Below are 22,638 nucleotides of genomic sequence, written 5' to 3' on the forward strand. Positions count from 1 at the left end.
TTTTGGGATTGATCCATCAACAAATCCCATTTTGTTTTTGGCATTTAATGCCATGATCATGGCAATCCGCCATGTATGGTAGTTATCCCTCGTTAAACAATAAGAAACGAGCATGGTACCTGGGTTGTCCGAATGATGGATGCAATATGGGCTATCATTCTCAGTTTCTTTGCTTTGAGATTGAAGGTATGACTCGACATTTTCGCCTGACATGGACTTTTTTTTTATGCAGTTTAGTAGCCGGCTAACATAATATGCAATAGTTCTTCGCCTGTGAGTGGCTTGATCTCACAGCTCAGCACTGGAGTGGACAGAGATGGTGTGGCAGCAGAGATACGACAGTGTGACAATGGTGGTCAACAACACAACAACGATGATAGCAGCGTCAGGTTTGATATGCTGCTCTGTGAACACACGATGGTCAGCAAATCTGCAACGAGAAAAACTATTGTTTTGTTGCTTACACGACGACCGATAGAGAGGGTGGGTCTACAACGCCTTGTGATGATTGTGAATGACGAGAGAAGCAAGGTCAATCGACCTGCTCTGATACCATGTTAACAGACTTGATAAGGAACAAAGAAAGAATACTCGTTATCTTTCATTCAGCGTGTAAGTATATTTATGTACATCATATATTCACAAATAAAGTAACAACCAAATGATAAGTATGAAATTTAAATTTTGAACTGCTAATTTAAATCCTACGATATCCTTGGATTATCAAGGAAAGGAGTAACAGAAATCAGCTCCCAGAATCGCTCCATCCGAGAATCACGTCCAGGATAGCATTTTGAGAGTTACCATTTTGACACTACCAAATCAAAGAAATGGAAGAAAAAAGTGGGCATTGACGGGAAGAGTAGGAAGCTGGCACCATTGTAGTGATGGTGAAATTGGATTTTTACTCAAAGATCTGCTTTGACTATTTACTTTTTTTGTAAGTCACACTAGATTTCCCCCACATAATCAGACATTAACTAAAATCAGGTTTTTCGTAGATGTCTGAACAACTACCTGCAACCTTGCCCTTCTATCTTCTTTACGATGTGCAAGAGCAACGTAAAGGGGCTTGTTAACAACAATCTCCCCATTCATCTCCATAAGCTAAAAAAATAAAGGTTGAAATGATATGTCAAGGGATGAAATCGTTCAATGGCATTTTACAAAATGAGCTTACAACTTGGGATGCTTCCTCAGATGTTGAGAATGCTACGAATCTTGATCCTCTACTAATTCCATTTGGATCCCTCGTAACCTGTAAAAGTGACAAAAAGAGAGAATTCTATAAACAAAATCACCCTAGTTATATCTCACAGGAAAGAAAAGTAACAGAAAAACGAAGGAACTAAATATAATACCAAATGTAACCAAATAGAGTTGTCACAATGCACACACCTTACATGAAGGAATTGTACCAAACTCAGAAAACAATTCTCGAAGTTTCTCATCACCTATGCTATCACCAAGATTCTTCAAGTATAAATTTACACCTTAATATTTATTAATTACATCCTTCAAATTTTGTTCAAACCTACTTTTCAACTCTGTCTCACTTTCAGCTTTTTTGTGTTTTTTTATATGTATAGAATTTTTTTGACAGTATTAGAACACATATGAGCATATTGAACCATTGTAAAAACTTTTTGATAGCATTAGATCTGACCCAGGATGGAGATGTGCTCATGGATACTACATCGGAACTTGGCCTTACAATTCACAACCTGCAGGAGTTGATAGCTGCTGAAGACATCAAGTTTTTTGTTTAATAAATCTTGTGTGCAGGTAGTTGGAGGCATACCAATTTCAAATCCTAGAAAAGAACCGCCTCTCCTAGATGGTGATGGTCACATGATCATTAACATTCCTTCGAGTTCTTATAAGAAAAAAAGGAAAAGTTGAAGTACTGCCTTGTTTTGGCTTATAAGTGAGATACCAAGGCTATGGAGCAAGTTCTATGCACAAGAGCTTACTTATTAACAAATGGAATTTTAAGACATCACAATCGTCCTCTTTGTTGCCTAAGAGTGAGTTTTTCATCATGTTTGTCAACAAAGGCAAAATGTTAAAGAGTCCGTGGATGCTGTTACGACAATGAAGCCATACATGATACTTCAAGTATAATGTTTTGATGATGAGCAAGTGGAATCAACTGCATTTCAGCTAAGGCCATGAAGAAATTGAAGAATTCAGTGAAGAATCTTTGAAGACTAGTGTGCAAATGTTTAATTCATTAAAAGTCTTAGATTCTTGTAAGAGCCTTACTTAGAGTGCATATTTAGGTTGCATTTCACCTTAAAAGTCTTTAAAAAAACTTTTCTAAAAAGAACCCTCATGAAAATCTTTTTTGAAAACTCTTTTCTTAAATTTTCATGTTTATTAGTCGACCAATAGTCTTACCAGTCGACTAATCCTTTCGCGCCATATTTTATAAAAAGTCATTTTTGTCAAATTAGTCGACCGAAGGTTTTATCAATCGACTGGACAGAATGTCTGTTTTCTGGAAAATTAGCAGCAGTCGACTAATGGTTTTATCAGTCGACTGAACAGAACATGTGTTTTCTAAAAATTTAGCAGCAGTCGACTAATGCTTTTTATCAGTCGACCGAACAGAATGTTTGTTTTTCAGAAGATTTTAGCAGCAGTCGACTAAAAGGTTTTTCAGTCTACTGATGATATTATCAGTCGACTAACTTTTCTCAAGTCGACTAAGTTTCAAAAGTTCAGATTTTCAAACAGCTCGATTAACAGATCAGTCGACCGACGATAACGGTCAGTCTACTAATAACTAACTATTAGTCGACTAACTGATGTTTCAGTCGACTAATTTTGCCGTTTTCCTGAAACATCAAAAAGGCGTGTCTTTTCATTTTTCAAACATTTTGATTGTTCGAAATGGACAATTTTGACACCCTTTCATACCCTCAACGTATGGAAAACTTTAACTATAAATATGAGTGCATTGTACACTCAAAAACAAGAATTCAATCGATTTGAATCATTTACTTATTGCTTTTCACTCCTATTCATTCAAGTATTTGTTTTCTCACTCAGTGATATTTTCACTTCAGTTTTTCACTCAAATCACTTTGAGAGATAGTGAATTCGTGAGTAGAGTGTTTCAACAACCTCAAAAGCCAATTGCATCTCATTTGCAATCAAAAGGAAGGCTCATAGGTTGTATTGTAAGTTGTTATTTTTTTGCTGTAAAAAGAAGGACTCCTTGGTTTAAAGGAGTTGTTTGCTTTCAGTAGGGTTGTTACTGAAAGTGGGACCAGTTATGGTCTTTGTGATCTTGTAGTTTACAAGGTTGATAGTGGATAATCTCAAGTAGGTTTTGCTTGGGGACTGGATGTAGGTCGGGTTAGACCGAACCAGGATAAAATCTTGTGTTCTTTGTGTGTTTGCTTTGAGATTTGCAAAATCATTCTATATTCCGCAGAAAATTTTAAAAGCACTATTCACCCCCCTCTAGTGCTCGTTGCCTCGATCCTAGTGCACTTTCATTTGGTATCAGAGCGCAGGTTTGCTATTACTTTGATTTGACCATCATCTAGCATGGCGACTACAACATCTCAGCACAAAGAAGGAAGCTCCTTTGTTCATCCTCCTCTCTTCGACGGAACAAACTATGTATACTGGAAAGTAAGAATGACAATATTCTTGCAATTCATGGATCTCGATATCTGGAGAGTTGTTTCAGAAAAGTACCAAACTCCATCAACTGATTTCAGTCGATGGACCGATGATGAAAAGAAGACTGCTTCACTGAATGCCAAAGCCATGAATGCATTATATTGTGGCGTTGACAAGGTAGAATTCAATCGCATCTCTCAATGCTCTACAACAAATGAAATTTGGCATACTCTTCTAGTAACTCACAAAGGTACGTCAAAGGTAAAAGAATCTAAAATTGCTTCTTTAGTTCATAAATTTGAATTGTTTAAAATGAAGCAAAATGAATCTATATCGGACATGGCAACTAGAATGACCGATATAACTAACACTTTGAAATCCCTTGGAAAAGAATATTCACAAGTGGATTTAGTTAGAAAGATTCTAAGGTGTTTAACTCCTGAATGGGAGAGAAAAACCACTGCTATTGAAGAAGCAAATGATCTCAATACTCTCACTCTTGAAGACTTAGTTGGTAACCTAATGGCATATGAGGTCCAACTTCAAGACAGACAAAAAGAAGAGCCTAAGAAGAAATCTCTTGCTTTTAAGGCTACTTCTGACTCAGAAAATTCAGAAGAAGATGAAGATGAAGATATTGCCCTCATCACAAGGCAATTCAGAAGATTCATCAAAAAGGGAAGATTTCAAAGAAAGGCAAAGAAAGCAGATTCTTCTATTCCCAATGAAGTAAAGTGCTTTAACTGCAAAAAGGCAGGACATATCAAGAAAGATTGTCCTCTTCTCAAATTCAAGCCCAAGGACCAATTCAAGAAGAAAAAGGCATTTCAAGCATGTTGGGATGATAGTGACTCCTCTTCCGATGAAGAATCAAATGAAGAAGTCGCCAACATGTGTTTTGTAGCACAAGAATATTCGGTAAGTCAATTTGACTATGATGAGTTATTTGAAGCATTTAATAATTTATATGCTAAATTTAAGAGTCTTAGTTCTAAAAATAAAGAGTTAAAAACTGAAAATTTAACTCTTGACTCTCAAAATAAAGTGTTACTTCAAGAAATAGAAGATCTCAAGAAGGAAAATTTGTGCCAAGCACTTAAGATAAAAGAAATTGGAGTTAGAACCAATCTCTTACAAAAAGAAATATCTAGTCTTAAAGAAAAGTCAAATGATCTTCTTTCTATAGTGACCAAATTCACAAATGGTTAAGAGAATCTAGAAAAACTTCTTGGTTCTCAAAGATGCTCGGTTAATAAAACCGGATTGGGATATAGCTTCTTTGATACTCAAAATAGACCAAACTATGTGGTGAAAAATCAATGACATTATTCTCAACCTTTTGTTCATAAAACTAAACTTTCTAGAAATGCATCTAGATATGATTATTCTAGACATGTTTATTCTAAATCCATTTATAGAAAGAATATTTATTATCAAAGGAAACCAAAATCCAAATGGATATGGGTTCCTAAGACTAACTCTCATGGACCCGAAAATAGAAAGGGGTCAAATGCTCTGTTTTCTGATTTTGTTGTAGGTACACAACATAAAGAGCAAATGGATATTGGACAGCGGCTGTTCCAAACATATGACTGGAAGACCGGAGTTATTTTCCACCCTCCAAAATAAGGATGGAGGAACCGTCACCTTTGGTGACAATAACAAGGGAAAAGTGATAGGTATTGATAATATTGGTAATCCAAAATTTCCCTTGATAGAAAATGTTCTTTTAGTAGATGGTTTAATGCATAATTTAATATCTATCAGTCAATTATGTGATAAAGGTTTTCATGTTTCTTTTAAAAATGATTTATGCTTAATTTTTTATTTTCAATCTAAAAAGATCATTTTTAAAGGTAAAAGAAGAAACAATGTGTATGAACTATATCTAGATGAATTACCCTCTTTTTGAAAAATGTCTTATTGTTTCAAATGAAATTCAATGGTTATGGCACAAGAGACTTAGACATGTTAACTTTAAAATTATTTCAAAATTATCCAAGAATGATCTTGTAAGAGGCCTACCTAGAATACCATATAAAAATGACCACTTATGTGATGCTTGTCAAAGAGGTAAACAAATCAAGAGTTCTTTTAAAGCTAAAGATATAGTTTCAACAAAATGTCCTCTTGAACTTTTGCATTTAGATCTATTTGGACCATCTACAATTCAAAGTTTGAATGGTAGCAAGTATGCTTTTGTTATAGTAGATGATTATTCTCGGTTTACATGGGTGATTTTTCTAAAAAGCAAAAATGATGCTTTTTCAGAATTTTCTAAACTTTGTAGAAGAATTACAAATGAAAAATCTACATCCATTATTAAAATTCGTAGTGATCATGGTGGTGAATTTGAAAATGAATCTTTTCTAAAGTTTTGTAATTTACATGGTATATCTCACAACTTTGCTTTTCCTAGAGCGGCTCCACAAAATGGAGTTGTTGAAAGGAAATATTTCGTTAAATTTTATTTCCACTAAAGAACAACATGCCGATATTTTCACTAAACCTCTTAAAAATGAAGATTTTATGAGAATTAGGAGAGAACTAGGTATTTGCTCGTTTTTGGATTTATAAAAAATGCTGATTTTTGAACAAAATCTCAAAATCACACTATATTAGTCGACCGATAAAATTCTAGTCGACTGGTGTTCTAAAATGTATCGCACCATATTAGTCGACCGATATATTTCTAGTCGACTGATGATATTTTTAGAATAAGTCACACTTTTTAGTCGACCGATAAAGTTTTAGTCGACTAAATTTTTTTTAAAATTTTTTAAATGAAGGGACCCGACACCCCTTGGATTTGTTTTAAAAACCGTTTTTTTTAGGCATCGTTTCACTTCGTACCTTTTTATTTTTTTTTAAATAAAAAAAAAAAACGAAACCCTTAAACCGAAAACCCCTCTTTCTCTTTTGCCTCTCTCTCTTCCGAAAAACCCTCGGAGTGTCGTTCGATTCCATCTTCACCGGGATTTTCTTGCCGTGACAAGGAGACGCCGGAATCTTCTGGCCGTGATCTTGAAACGCTGGAATCCTCCTGTGTGACAGTGCATTGCCGGAATCCTCCTGCAGTAACTGGCGCATCTTCAAAACACGCCGGAACCCTCTTGTGTGACAGTGCATTGCCGGAATCCCCTTGTGGCCGACTTCTCACTCACCGTCAGCCATTGTATCCTCCTCTGGTTCTGTTTCACATCGCCGGACAGCGTTCTACTTCTGCCGGAAATCATTTGGAATCCGTCATTGTTTTTGGTAACTCTATTCTTTTTAACCATGCCTCGTACGAAGTCTGCATCTGCAAAAGGTTTAGGTTCTCCTCCTCCTACACCTACTTCAAGACATGGTTTTTCACTAAGATTACTTCGCAATCCTCTTTTATATGATACTTTTGATTATTTTGGCTCAGTTTACAGAATTGTTACTTTTTTAATTATTTTGGCCACTGCCAATGTGTATTTTTACAAATTTGTGGAAACAAAAACCATTTCTTCCTTATGGTTTTCTTTTAACCCGTATTTTTAGACATTTCAAAGTTCCTTTAATAAATGAAAAATACATTGAGCAAAAAGAGTTCTTTGATCAAACAATTTTTAAAAGAATGAAAATTAAATATCTGCTTCCTTTAAATGTTGATCAAACTGAACCATCTGATCCTAATGAACCATCTATTTTTGAACCTTCTGTGACACCTTCATCTCATGCAAAAAGAAAGAAATTTTCGACAAATCAAGACCATGATGAAGTTATGCAGAGACTGGAAGCTTTGGAGCTGCATCAACACACTTTTCGTGAAGATGTGACTCAACAACTTGCTTTAATTCAGAAGGATGTAACTGCCATTAAGGATTTGCTAAACTCTCTTTTCTGATCTTTGTTGTCTAAACTTTCATACTTTATGGGTTGTAATATTTTAAACTTGTATCTCTATTTTGCTTATGCTATTTCTGCCCTTACTCTTTTTGATTCTGACAAAGGGGGAGAAAAAGATGATAGCAATTACATTACAGGAGATCTTGCATGAGAAATGCAAAATTAAGAGAAAAAGAAAGCTTTGAATGAATGTATTTCTAAATGCATGAAGAAATGATGAATGGAAATGCAAACCAATCAATATGTGATATATGTGCTTTAAATGTGCTAACTTTTAATGTTTTGCAGCATATTGATAGGGGGAGTAAAATATCCATCTATGCATCTAAATGCTTCATCTATGATTAAGTTTGTCATCATCAAAAAGGGAAAGATTGTTACGACAATGAAGCCATACATGATACTTCAAGTACAAGGTTTTGATGATGAGCAAGTGGAATCAACTGCATTTCAGCTAAGGCTATGAAGAAATTGAAGAATTCCGTGAAGAATCTTTGAAGACTAGTGTGCAAATGTTTAATTCATTAAAAGTCTTAGATTCTTGTAAGAGCCTTACTTAGAGTGCATATTTAGGTTGCATTTCACCTTAAAAGTCTTTAGAAAAACTTTTCTAAAAAGAACCCTCATGAAAATCTTTTTTGAAAACTCTTTTCTTAAATTTTCATGTTTATTAGTCGACCAATAGTCTTACCAGTCGACTAATCCTTTCGCGCCATATTTTATAAAAAGTCATTTTTGTCAAATTAGTCGACCGAAGGTTTTATCAGTCGACTGGACAGAATGTCTGTTTTCTGGAAAATTAGCAGCAGTCGACTAATGCTTTTTATCAGTCGACCGAACAGAATGTTTGTTTTTCAGAAGATTTTAGCAGCAGTCGACTAAAAGGTTTTTCAGTCTACTGATGATATTATCAGTCGACTAACTTTTCTCAAGTCGACTAAGTTTCAAAAGTTCAGATTTTCAAAGGGCTTGATTAACAGATCAGTCGACCGACGATAACGGTCAGTCTACTAATAACTAACTATTAGTCGACTAACTGATGTTTTAGTCGACTAATTTTGCTGTTTTACTGAAACTTCAAAAAGGCGTGTCTTTTCATTTTTCAAACGTTTTGATCATTCGAAATGAACAGTTTTGACACACTTTCATACCCTCAACGCATGAAAAACTTCAACTATAAATATGAGTGCATTGTACACTCAAAAACAAGAATTCAATCGATTTGAATCATTTACTTATTGCTTTTCACTCCTATTCATTCAAGTATTTGTTTTCTCACTCACGTGATATTTTCACTTCAGTTTTTCACTCAAATCACTTTGAGAGATAGTGAATTCGTGAGTAGAGTGTTTCAACAACCTCAAAAGCCAATTGCATCTCATTTGCATTCAAAAGGAAGGCTCATAGGTTGTATTGTAAGTTGTTATTTCTTTTCTGTAAAAAGAAGAACTCCTTGGTTTAAAGAAGTTGTTTGCTTTCAGTAGGGTTGTTACTGAAAGTTGGACCAGTTATGGTCTGTGTGATCTTGTAGTTTACAAGGTTGATAGTGGATAATCTCAAGCGGGTTTTGCTTGGGGACTGGATGTAGGTCGGGTTAAACCGAACCAGGATAAAATCATGTGTTCTTTATGTGTTTGCTTTGAGATTTGCAAAATCATTCTATATTCTGCAGAAAATTTTAAAAGCACTATTCAACCCCCCTCTAGTGCTCGTTGCCTCGATGCTAGTGCACTTTCAGATGTTAGCTGGCTGATCACTGTGAATGGAACCATGGGATGGTACAGGGGGTTCCCAAATTTCATGGCTAATTTTTGTTCTTATTTGGGATAGGTTTTACAACCTTCCACTGCTGTAGTGTACTATGTCACAGGGATTTGCCCAACAGGGTGCCGCACTCATGTCGATGCGATAAAACTCAAGTGCAAGTGCGACATCCGATGCAGTCAAAATGTTCCTGAGTGCGATTCATAACTATTCAAAATAGACTCAGCCAATTTTAACGGAGTCTATTTTGCTTACCCAAAATCAACTACATTGGTGGTTGTAATAGATTATCAAAGGCCACTTACTCGATAGCAACCACTAATGTGGTTGTATTATATTATCAAAGACCACTTGAGAAGGTGGTTGCTAATACACAACATCTACTAAAAGTGTGGTTGTTATTGCTTACCCAATAGCAGCCACTAATGTGGTTGCAATAGATTAGCGAAGGCCACTTGGCTAATACCTGTGTATCAGCAGCCACCTTTAATATCATTCTTCTTGCCCATTCAACAATAACTACTTTTTTGAGTATCTACTAAAATGTCACTGTTATTGCTCCCTATTCTTGTAGTGGTATTTTGTAAAGTACTTGACCCCTGGATTTGCTTCGATTTGATAGCTTAGAGGGAAATTAATTAATGTAAGTCTTACTACTAGTTTGGTAAGTAGAACGTAGGTGCTTGAACAGTAGGTGCTTGCGATACTTATTTGATGGATTTTGTAGGGTTTTTTATTTTATTTTTAAATTTTGATCTTACAATTGTGATCTATGTAATTGATTTTAAAGGGATCAGCTCTTGAAGTGTTAGATTCAGACACATGGGTAGGTTTTTATAAGGTTCAAAAAATCAATGGTCCAAAACCTTTATAATTTTTGAGGCTCCAAATATCATATTTTTTTCATTCAAAACACATGTTTCAGGTGTAGATTCCTCATAAATAAACCATGCCAACACATTTACGGGGTTAAAACTGCAAAAAAACAAAAAACAAAAAAGCATAAAAAAACCATGAAGCGCGTATGAGCACTTAATGTTCAAGCACCTACGCTGAGTTAGGCCCAATAATATCAAGTGGGTGGCCCTCCTAATTAGAGTTGGTTTTCTTGGCACTTTCTTTAGAGTATCGATGAAGCATAAAGAGGGTGGCATCAAGACTGTCCTCCCCACATGCCCGCTTTGGTTATATGCAACCTACAACATCGCTCATCCAATCCATCACTCCTCCCCCACCACCTTTTTTTTCCCTCTTAACTCTCTCATTCTTGTTGAGCTTCACCTGATTCCCTCTTCCCCTCATGCTTGCCACCACCTCCCTCCAAATTCCTTCACTCCCCAACTAAACTCTCTCTCTCAGGAAGAGTGTAGGTCAACACATACCAACAGTTTCTTATTACCTTTTACATCTTTTCTTCATTAAATTTTGTTTTCTTTTTGGCTTAGTCATGGAGGCAAGGTTCTTCAACCCCACTCTCATGGCGAATGCTTCATGCTGCAAACGAGGGGTTTCCAGGAAATTATCATGGAAGACGAGTACCAACAATTGTTACCATAACAATGTTGCGTGCAGTTCTCATGATGTGCCTCGTTTCCAATCTGAGAAGTCCATTGCTGCTCATTCAACTAGTGCCATTATTTACCAACGAGAGCTTTTGTTGCCTTCTCATGATGAGAAAACCAGTGTGAAAATTAAGAAAGATGAGTTGCCGAAGCCTAACGGGACAAAGGTGACAACGCAAGAAGGCGTAGGCATTGTGGGGTTCCTCAAGGGCAAGAATTTTCTGATCACAGGAGCCACTGGTTTTGTTGGAAAAGGTGATTTTCCCTTGTCGGTTTTCCTATTTCTATAATTATATTGAATATTCTTATTTTCTTTTTAATCTTTTAAATGCTAGAGCTTCTTGTATATGGGGAAGCTCAATTACTAGCTAGAAACTTGCTTCGCAAGCAGAAAACTCTTTGTTTTTCGAAAGAAGGGAAAGTTTTGGAAACTCGCTTTCGAGATATGAGAAACTCGATTATTTTTAGTGGGAAACCCGCTTCTTTTTCGTTCCTCAAATCAATTCCCTTTGGTTTGCTTAATGTTTTACTCTTGTTTCTTGTCACTTTTCACTAGTTTCCCTTTCAGTCCTTATGTTTTTCATATTAAAAAAATTAAATTTTTTCATAACAAGCTTATATGTTGGTTTTATATCTTTTTTATATTTGTATTCTCCACATTTCTTAATTGCTTCAGCTTGTGCTTCGTACTGCTTTCTGTGTGATTACTTTTGATTTTTTATGCACTCGAATAATCATTTCATAAAGGTACCCCGCTTCTCGCTTCATACTATTTTTTAACACTAGCTTGTCTGCTTCACGCATCACTTCTTGTATCCATGTTTCTTGGTAACCATGCTTTTAGATGCTGCCATGTCCACAACTTACATCTTAAAGATTTTTAATGGCAGTTTTCATAGAAAAGATTTTGAGGACAGAACCAGAAGTAGGAAACCTATTCCTTTTGATAAGGGCAAAAAGCAATGTGGCTGCAGCGGATAGGCTAAAGAATGAAGTATGGTTCTTTATAGTATCATGGTTTCAGTTTGTTTGTTTTTTCTTTTTTTCAATGTCGGGAGATTATTAAATTCTCGTAATCTTTTTTATTTGTTTAGATCATAAATTCAGAGTTGTTTAGGTGCTTGAGAGAAGCCCAAGGAAACTCCTACGAGGCTTTCATGATGAGCAAATTGATTGCCGTTGATGGTGATGTTACTTATGATGATCTTGGGTTGGAGGACAAGGTTGCTAGGGAGATCTCAAAGAAGGTGGATGTTATTGTAAATTCTGCTGCCAATACAACATTCGATGAGAGGTTGTTTTTTTTTTTCTGATCACTTTGTATTTTAATTTTTTATACTATCACTATATATAAGCTAAATGCATGAAACAAGCTAAATTGGCTATTTTGGATTTTGCTTGTTTTTTTCACGATTCTTATCCCCATAGATGTGATAGGCATGACCAATTTACTAGGAATTGATTTTCCAGATCCTGTGTTTTCAATAAAAAATGTTATTTGGAGCTTTGAAAGTTTACGAAGATTTTGGATTATTGAGTTTTCAAACCTTATAGAAACCCACTCATGTGTCTGAATCAAACACTCCAAGAACTGAACCCTGTAAAATCAAGTACTTAGATCACATCTTTATGGTCAGATTTTAAAAATAAAATGAAAAAGCCTGAAAAAACTATTTAACATGTTTGCATCTCTCTCTCTCTCTCTCTATATATATATATATATATATATAATACTAAAAGAGGTGGGTGGGCACAGCTCGAGCGTACAAGTGAAGCATCATTTTTTTGTGATTAAACCATACAAATGTGTTAGGCATGTTCCATTTGCTAGGGATTGACCCTTGGTTCATCTATTTTCAACCAAAAAATATGATTCTATGACATTTCAGCTTTAAAAATTTGCAAGTTGTGATTAAACCATACAAATGTGTTAGGCATGTTTCATTTGCTAGGGATTGACCCTTGGTTCATCTTTTTTCAACAAAAAAATATGATTCTATAACATTTCAGCTTTAAAAATTTGCATGATGTTGATTTTTCAACCCCTTAAAAAAAACCTGCTTATGTATTGGAATCAAATGATTCAAAAGCTGGTCCCTATTCGATCATATACAATACATTTATAAGATGGAATTTCAAAAAAATAAAAAAAGAATTAGTAAAAAATCGAGTGCACATCTACCCCTCTTTCTCTATGTGACGGATTTTTAGTTTTTGCCTATTTTAATATATATTAATGGTTCAGTGGATTATAAAATTGCAGGTACGACGTTGCACTAGATATAAACACTAGGGGCCCATACAGACTCATGAAATTTGCAGCCAAGTGCACGAGACTAAAGCTTTTCCTTCATGTATCCACTGGTAAAACAAAGCAACCACTGCATATGCTTGGCTTGAGATGATGGAACTTGTTCTTCTACTTGATTAACCTTTCTCTCTGATCTTCTTATAGCTTTCGTGAACGGGCAAAGGCAAGGTAGGATCACAGAGAAGCCATTTCAATTAGGTGATAGCATTGCAAGGGAGAGGTTTATGTCATCATCATCATCATTGACAATGTCACCATCATCATCTTCAGCTTCATTGTCATCATCATTATTGACATTAGATGTTGAAGCTGAACTCAAGTCAGCAGTGAGAAACCTAATGAGTTTGCAAAATAAACAAGAGACTCAAAGAATGAAAGAGTTCGGTTTAGAAATGTAAGTATATAACTTGATTAATGTTGTCTTTTTTTTTTTTAGATGAACTTGATTAACGTTTGGCCAGTGGAAGGGAGCCTTGTCTGCTAGGCTGATAGTCAGGGTTTCATTCACACCGACGCCACCCCTTGAATATAAGAAGGGCCAAGGGCATTAAGTCCCTTGCTCGCGCCAAAGGCACCTTACTGAAGGAAAGGGGTTCTCCATGGGTTCACACCTTCGAGAAAGTGACTTAGCCAGTGCGACTAGGTCTCTGATTCTGGGAGTGGTTTCTCCATTCCTGATGGAAAAAAAAAAACTTTATTGTGATCAAATTTTTTAAGTGACCAACGTGCCAAATTTGGATTTTGGAATAGGGCTAGAATTTATGGATGGCAAGACACTTATGTATTTACAAAGGCGATGGGAGAAATGGCGATTGATAGCATCAAAGGGGATGTGCCCATAGTAATCGTTAGGCCTAGCGTAGTAGAGAGCACATCAAATGAACCCTTCCCTGGATGGATGGAAGGAAATAGGTAAGGAAAGTGACACAATTTTCCTGATTTTAACTTTTTCTTTCATGATGCCTTTCTTTTTATTTGTGACCCTTTTGTATCTCAATTTCATGGCTGTCACTGACTGATAATGGGTTTGATCGCAGAATGATGGATCCCATCATTTTATATTATGGAAAGGGCCAAATTTCCTGCTTTCTAGCAAACCCGAAAGGAGTCCTTGATGTAGTATGATCTCTCTCTCTCTCTCTCTCTCTCTCTCTCTCTCTCTCTCTCTCTCTCTCTCTCTCTCTCAAGTGTGCAAATGGGTCCACTTGAGACTCAATTATAGTCAAGTTTAACTCGAGTCGAGTCTTAGACTAGATTAATTAGATGCAGTAATTCCAACGATTGGATAGTTAAAAAATGCCTAAACCTGCTCAAAAGGGCTCTACCTTCTTGGCTAGAGGCAACCTTGGTTTGTCACTTGACATGGGACGACCATGGTTTTCAACCCAAGAGGGCGTCACTTGTCACGAGGTTGAAGCTGGTTGTACTCCCCAGCCAAAAGAAGCCTGGCAATGTGCGGTCTATGATGTCAGGAGATCAGGTGTAATCACATTGCACACTTTAGTGTGCTCCTTAATTGATCTGCCCTCCATCTTCTGTTGGTAAAAAAATTATTTGTTGGTATTTTTTACATTTATTAAAAAATAGCCGATTCAGGCCTGCAGCTTATGGAAATTCTGCCGATATGATCTGGCCAATACAGGTACTGATAATATTGAGCAGTATCCCAGTGACTGGAGGGCGGTCAGGTGCAGCGGCACACTCAAAGTGTGGAATGTGATTGCACCTCTTCTTCCTTTGTCTATGATAGGGTTTCCCCTTAACTTATAGCATAATAATAATAATAATAATAATAGAAGGTGCCGAAACCCAACTACCCAGTTTTTGAGCTCCTATTTAATGCTGAATTGCAACTCCATTGTAGGTGCCGGCAGATATGGTAGTGAATGCAATGTTGGCCGCAATGGCTAAGCATGGCAGCAAAGGCAAGTCAGGCACCCACGTCTATCATGTTGCCTCCTCAGTCATCAACCCTCTTGTGTTTGAAGACCTTGCAAGGATGCTCTATGATCACTTCCATTCGTCTCCTTACGTGGATTCCAAAGGCAGGATCATCAAGGTTCCCGAGATGAAGCTCTTTGTATCTTGGGATGATTTCTCATCTCGTATATGGAGTGATTTCATGGAAAGACCAAGAAATCCAACGGCTTCCCCACCAAAGCTCTCTCAAAGACTTGAAAATGCGCTTCTCAAATCAGTTGAACAAGCCATGAATTTGGCAAAGATATATGAACCCTACACCTTTTATGGAGGACGGTATGCTAATTATCTCTCTTAATTCTTCTGTTGACTTGTTTTAAGCTAAAACAAATGTTAATATTAAAAACTCAATTAAGATGTAAGATTTTTCATATAAGGACGTGTTTTAAAAATACTTTAAAGGTGCCCACAATGTAGGGATGTAAACGGGTCGGACTTGGTCTAATCTAGGCATTACCCAGTCTGACTTAATCGGGTTTGACCTAATTGGATCCAGATCCAGATTCAACTAGCTTAAAACAGATATTTAAACTTAATTGAGTTTGGGTTTTAGTCAGACGAAGGTTCGGGTTTGAATGCAAAACTCAACACCGAGTCTACGTAGATTATTAAGCAGATCTGACATTGACTACCGAATCCGACTAATTGGATTTCAACTTTGGGTCGGAGTCAGGTTACATCCGACCCGGTGACATCCTACCACAACGGATCTTCCTTTTTGTTAAGGGTCACCGTGGTTAGTCACCTGATATGGAACAAGCAGATGGGGCTCTCATTTGACCTTGAAAAAAATAAAAAACAAGTAGTATTATGAACTTGAAAGATCTTCGAAATGACAAGTTTTTAGTTTTTGTGTTTATTTCTCAGGTTTGACAATGCGAATACTCAAAAGTTGATGGAAGAAATGTCAGAAGAAGAAAGGAAATGCTTTGGGTTTAATGTGGCTAACATTGATTGGAAGGACTATATCATCAATGTTCATATCCCAGGCCTAAGAAGCTATGTCATGAAGGGAAGAGGAACGACTAGACATTCATGCATTCCTAATAACCTGTAAAAATGGACTTTTAGAATAAAATCACATGGGATTGTAGAAGTCATGTTCTTTTCATTTTATTTAATGCGACTGTTTGGAAGGGTTTCCATAAATGATGCCCATGTTAGATTCAAAAACATGCTCTTGGTGGATGCTAACTCCTTTTTATCATTCTCCTTACCAAACCAATATCCTACTAAAACCCTTCCTTGAAATGAAAATGGTGAGGGCTTTTCCCAGTGTTTAAAAACTCGACGACTCAACTTGTTGACTCGGATCGGATAGGCCATTTACTGGGCCAACCCACTGGGAAGACTCGTTTAGAGCAACTTAGCATGATGTTTTTTTTTTAGTGATTTAAAAGTAATCATGGCTTTTTGTAGTTTCTTTGTATTTATTTGATTAATATACATTATTTTTATATAAAATCAAAAGTTAATAAAATCCAGACGAGTCATCCAGTTGACCTAACCGAGTCACCAAGTTGACCCATCCGAAATCACGAGCCAATTCCTGAGTCACGAGTTACTTTCATTAGTCGAACATATTGAGCCGATGTGACCAAACCTTAAGTTTGGATAGATTTCCTGCATGTTTCTACCAAATTTCTTGAGACAGTGTGGGTAAAGGCCTATAACGAGCTATGGAAGATTGCTTTAAAAAAGGTAATCATTCCTTTGCATCTGCTCTTAAGGATTTACCAACTCAAGTAGTTTGGTCTTAACTTTATGAAGCAAAGAAATGGAAATATATGTTCTATTTTCCTTTAAGCAAGTTGAGTTTAGGCTAAAACTCCTTTTTATTTTTAATTTTAAACATGCAATTTCCTCGTTCCAAATGTCTTCCAAAAACTCGGTTGTCATTTTAATTTACAGTCTTATTAAAAAAAATGCAGTGGTGCTGCATGTTTAGCATGCAGCTGACCATTCATCTCAACATTTTTTCAAATGAACACCACACCCATCTCGAGAAATGTCAAGATTAATGTCTGTCCTGTTTCCCGATGGGCGAGGCTAAAAGCCCGAGCTGAGCTACAATTTAATTTGAAGAACCTGGCCTGTGGGCCTAATGGACTGGGGCCCACCTCTTGGTTCAAACTTATAGCTAGAAATGTAAACGGGGTCAGATTCAGGTTGGGTTTAGGCACTACCAAGTCCGACTTAATCGGGTTCTGTTAAAGATTTGGGTTTGGATGGAATAAGATAAAACCAAATCTGAAACTGACCAGCTCAAAACCCGACATTTACACTTAATCGGGTTCGGGGCTTTGTTGGATTCGGGTTTGTGTTTGAATGCAAAACTCAATACCAAACACGCATCAGATTATCAATCTGTTCCTAAGTTTCCTACCAAACCCGCATCAGATTATCGATCTGTTCCTAAGTTTCCTACCAAACCCGAGTAAAATGGGTCCGTTGGGTTGAGTACCGGACCCAAACCCGTTCTGTTTACATCCCTACTTACAGCTTCCCTAGCTACCCATATGTGCCAAGGTCTATTATAAGATATTATACAACGATATGCGTACAATCTGACATGACACGGGATTTTGAAAAGTTTTTTTTTTTAAATGAATACGAAAACATGATTTTTTATTTGTTTTAATCAATAAAAAATAATGTTTTGTTCTTTGATATTACAAAACTGCATTATTTATCAAAAATGTATAAAACTTTATGCGTATCAGGCGCAGAAGCACAATGCCACGTTGATTAGGGTTCCCTGCCATCTTACCAGTCCCATAGCAGGTGCTAACAATGCCTCAAGATCTTTGGCATGTGCAAAACCGATGCAGTCTGCAACGAGAGTGGATGTATGACATTAACAATGTCGCTCAGTAGCTAAAACAGTTAATCTCCTCCTGGCTGGGTTCCGCTTGAACGGAGCTACAACAGACTGGTGCAGGATTAACGGTTCTAGCAGTTGGGTGACATTGTGTGGAACGAGAAATGCGCCACAAAAGCAGCGCTAATTTGATTTCCTTCAAAATTAGTCTGAAAAAAAAAAAAGATAAAAAGTTAAAATAACCCTTTGCATGGATAAATTTACTTGAATGACAACGGTAGATGAGGAAACCTCGAGACATTAATAAAGCAACGGAACAGATCAAGGGCGTGTACTTCTCGTGAAACAAGGACGATTAACATTTCCTGAGAAACCTCTTGGTCTGCTTCTACTTTTTCCTCTATGTTTACTGAGGAAAAACCCACGGTTCCACGTCAGAGGCCAAGCGCATGCTCAAGGTAATGAGGCGCTGTAGTGAAGCATTGAGTCTCGAAGCGCGCTTCGCGTCGAGATGCACTTTGCTTCTAAGGCGTACTCATCATGTCACCTTCTGAGGGATAGAGAAGAAGAAGAAGAGGAGGAAGAGGGAGAAAAAGAAAGAAAGCCATACCTTGCCAGAAAAACAAGCTCAGGATCGCAGTTCACAGCCCTATCCGAAAAAAGACAAGGGCCACCTTCTTCAGCGTCACCAGGCCTGGCCTCCATGCTGAAAATGTTCGATCATAGATTTGCAAGGATCACGTAGCACTCCTCCCACACATCATTGTGGAGCCTCCAGGCTTCCAACCGGTGGACGAGACGATACCTCTACAGTTCAGCCTCGAAAGATTTCGCATTAAGGCAGGGTGAGATACAACCGAAGCAGTCGAGCACCATCTTGAAGATCTCAAAGAGTTCTAGGGCACGGCGACAATCATCTCCGTCTGATGACGGGTTCAAGAGGAGGTTATGGAAAATCTTCAGGAGTCTGGAGATAACAGGGAGGAATTGTTTCGCGAGTGAGCAGAGTTGCGTATCCTTGATCTCAAACCGATCGCCTTCCCCTTCTTCTTTTGTTTCTCATTCTGGTGTTGCAGGAGAGGCTGAAAGAATGTCGTGAAGTCCCAACGGAGGTCTTTGATTTCGAGATTTTCCAAGCGGGAGAGCAAGGAAGCGGTGTCCATCGTTGATCGGAGATGCAAATTAGGGCAAGAACGATAGATTGAATCGACGATCAGAATGAGAACCAGAGAGAGAAGCTTGCGGGGGAAGAAAGGAAGGTTTGGGCGAGAATTTGTTTTGGGCCGAATTTGACCAAGTGCATTTTAGAAACACACATACAAAGTGATATTTAAAAATGCCGATATAATGCCAAAGCAAGATAATTTAAAAGATAATTTAAAAATGTTCATTCTGTCAATATATTGCATTTTTATCGTGATGCTAAAGTGAAGAATGAACGTTCTTATCATCTATGTTTTACGGTAAAATTATTAATAAAATTTCATTATTTTATTAATATTATATATTTTATTATTTTGATCATGAAGCTTATGCTTCAACGCCTCACTTCTCCTCATCGCATTTAACAACCTTGGTTCCAAGTGGTGGACTAGACAGACTGACGCTTTGCCTTATGACCTACCCCAGGCAAAACTTAAAACCCCTTGATCGCTCTCACAAACTAAAGACCTTACTATAACCATAAAACAGGGATGCTATAAAATCTTAGCCTAAGAGTTTTACATTGTCGACGACCACAATCAAGTCTTTGTGTTGAGTGTGGTTTCTTCGGGTTATAAAATAAAAATAAATCTCAGTTCCTTTATGGTGCTATACTTGCAAGTTATGCGGCAACTCTAACCAAAGACCCCTCACAATTAGGGAATGCGACCCTACCAACTATACATCACATCGTGTTTGAGACAACTCGACTGAAACAGTCAGATGATCATCCCAGCAAATAGCATTTGATTCCCATCTGTCACACTTTCTCTACGCACAAGTTTTTACACTAATGCCCATGTTCCATCAAATCTCAAGAATTTTTCGAGATGTCCAATCTAACAACATATATTGAGAAGCAGTTTTTTTTATCAATCTACCGCTTATAAAAGCAGGCACAGGCCATACATAACAAAGCCATGCCCGTCATTCTACTAATAAACCAAGAGCCCTCTCAAGAAATGGGACCCTGCCAAGGGCCAGAATGTGGGTTTCCTTGTTGGTGGTATTTTGCCTGTGAAGAGAAAGAGAGAGAGAGAGAGAGAGATGAGAATTTACCCGTAAAGGACCTAACATTGAAGGGCATGGGGGGGGACCGGGAGCCAAGCGCGCACTCGGTCGGTGTCGTTTTATCTCAATCTCGTGCATCTTTGCTCCCTTTTTTCTGGTTCGAAAGCGATGCGTCGCCCAAAGAAGAACAGAAAGATGAACCCACCCGAGGGAAAAAAACACCACTCATTAAATAGCTGCAGCCCTGAGGCAGACACCTTGCACATGGCCTCCTGTCAGATGCTGCTTTCTGTGGCAGCAGCACAACCTCCCCCACATTCTCTCTCTTGGGTATGCATTCATGCGTGCAATCAATTTTTAAACGAGTAAATAAACCATAAGAACAAGCAAAGCAGCATAAAAAATCGAAGGGAACCCTCTCTCTCTTGGGTATGCATTGATAGAAGAATGCGCTCAATTCAAACTAAACGAGTAAATAAACCATGAAAAGAAAGCAAAGCAGCATAAAAAACCGAAGGGAACCCTCTCTCTCTTGGGTACGCATTGATAGAAGAATGCGTTTAATTCAAACTAAACGAGTAAATAAACCATGAAAAGAAGCAAAGCAGCATAAAAAAACCGAAGGGTACCTCTCTCTCCCTCTCTCTCTGTGGGGAAGATAGCAATGACTCGCTAGAGCAATGCAGAAAAACCACATACAAAGAAAGGAAGATAATAGCAGACAAGCTCTGAGAAATAAAATCAAGAATACACAAGAAAATGATGGTCATCGTCTCAAATGCACAAAGAGCACCCACCAAATACTCGAACCACTGACAAAAAATGAAAAAAGAAAAGAGAACGGATCAAAACAGCAAAACCAGGAAAAAAAAAAGTGCCGCATCTCCCTCTCCTCACTACTCCACTCACTCCCTTGTCCGACTACAACAGAGAAGCCAATGCGGAGACGATAGACGCAGCTACGACGAGGAACGGCACCTCCAGCGAGAATGGTGCCGGCGAACCGCTCTTTGTATCCGACGTGCTGTTAGCGGCAGCCGCTGGCGACGAGGCCGAGGGCGCCTCCGCGGGCCCAGAGGGCGGAGCGGGAGGAGAAGTGACGGAGGCGGGTGCTTTCGCGGCTTCCGGCGACGGAGCGGCAGCGGATTCTGGGGCGGGTGACGGAGCGGAGGCCGGGGAGGGGGAGGGGGAGGGGGAGGTGGCCGGCGAGGCGGCGAAGAGCTCGACGGGAAGGAGGATCTTGTCGACGGTGAAAATGACGAGCGGGGTGTCGTCCACGACGGTGCCAGAGATCCGGGAGCTGTCGACGCCGGTGGAGAGGCTCACGGCATCCCCGGCGGAGGAGACAGTGAGGTCGAACTTGCCGGCGCCGCTGGTGGCGAGCGTGCTGATGTTCCCGAGAGTGGTCTTGAGGGACCCAATGGGCTTGTAGTCGGCAACAGCGTGGTACTCCAGCAGAGAGACGATGTCGGCGCTGGTGAGCTTGCTGAGGTCGGGCACGCCGGCGCCCTTGAAGGCGTCGTCAGAGGGAGCGAAGAGGGTGAGCCCTTTCTCGGCGGCGCCCTGGTACGTCTTCAGCACCCCCGTGGTGGCGATCAACCCGGCGAACGTTTTGCAGCCGGCCTTCACCAGGAGGGCGGTGATGTTCAGGTCGGCGGCAGTCGGCGCCGGAGCCGAGAGCACCCCCGGGGCGATGATCGGTGCGCTGATTTCCAGCACGGAGATGTTGTAAGGAATCTGCTTGACGCTCTTCGTGAAGGTCGAGTCGAGTGGGGATCCCGGCGCGGCGGAGCCGAAGCCGACCTTGCCGCCGCGGAGGTCGGTGATGTTGACGAAGCCCAGGTTGCCCGTGGCCTGGCCGGTGGTCTGGTAGACGGTGGTGCTGAGCGTGGTACCCTTGGATATGTCGTGGAGCTTCTTCTCGTCGTAATAGTCGAGCAGGATGAGAAGGCTCAGCACCTTCTTCACGACGGGGAGAGGATGCTGCGCCAGCAGCGGCGACATCACCGCGTTGGGCAGCACCAGCACCGTTATGGTCATGCGGACGTTGATCTCGTCCGCCAGCTTTGTGCGCGTGAGCGCGTCGTTGAAGAGGCTGTAGTCCGGCGTCGCCGATAGCACGTCGGTAATGTTGTGGGAGGCCACCACCGCTGCCACCGCCAACAACATGACCAGGACTAGCCGGAACCGAAACGCCATTCTCTCTCTCTCTCTCTCTCTCTCTCTCTCTGAGTGTAGTAGACCAGATGGACTAATGGAGATGATTAATGGTAGCACCCAAATGGTGGGGAGAGAGGGTATTGGAGATGAGGGGGTTTGGGAGTTTAACTGCGGTTAGGGAAAAGGAACTATGGTTAGTGATGATTCGGGTTAGAGTACGGTACGTGGTGGTGGTGGTGGGAAGGAGAAGGTGAAAGGGGAAAAGGAATAAAGAGAGAGGGAAGAGGAAAGGGCTAAAAGGGGATTCGAAGGGT

At 39.1% G+C, this 22,638-nt stretch overlaps 2 protein-coding genes across 2 annotated transcripts; one reads left to right on the forward strand and one right to left on the reverse strand.

Moving 5' to 3' along the window:
• The first annotated feature begins 135 nt into the window (after nucleotides 1-135).
• Nucleotides 136-16,186, forward strand: LOC149840196 (fatty acyl-CoA reductase 2, chloroplastic-like). Its single transcript, XM_090005019.1, has 11 exons — nucleotides 136-186; nucleotides 295-406; nucleotides 10,722-11,093; nucleotides 11,729-11,832; nucleotides 11,933-12,132; nucleotides 13,102-13,202; nucleotides 13,294-13,543; nucleotides 13,900-14,061; nucleotides 14,187-14,268; nucleotides 15,014-15,405; nucleotides 15,997-16,186. Exons 1-11 carry the CDS (start codon nucleotides 136-138, stop codon nucleotides 16,184-16,186), a joined length of 2,016 nt encoding a protein of 671 aa, XP_089861145.1.
• A 4,684-nt stretch (nucleotides 16,187-20,870) lies between these two features.
• LOC149840197 (fasciclin-like arabinogalactan protein 8) lies at nucleotides 20,871-22,438 on the reverse strand. The gene has a single exon (XM_090004361.1). The coding sequence runs from the start codon at nucleotides 22,361-22,363 to the stop codon at nucleotides 21,086-21,088; it is 1,278 nt and encodes a 425-aa protein (XP_089860487.1). The 5' UTR covers nucleotides 22,364-22,438; the 3' UTR covers nucleotides 20,871-21,085.
• Between the last annotated feature and the right edge of the window lie 200 nt (nucleotides 22,439-22,638).

The sequence above is a fragment of the Nuphar pumila genome, chromosome 4 (assembly GCF_984573655.1).
Source record: "Nuphar pumila chromosome 4, dmNupPumi1.hap1.1, whole genome shotgun sequence".
Taxonomy (NCBI): domain Eukaryota; kingdom Viridiplantae; phylum Streptophyta; class Magnoliopsida; order Nymphaeales; family Nymphaeaceae; genus Nuphar; species Nuphar pumila.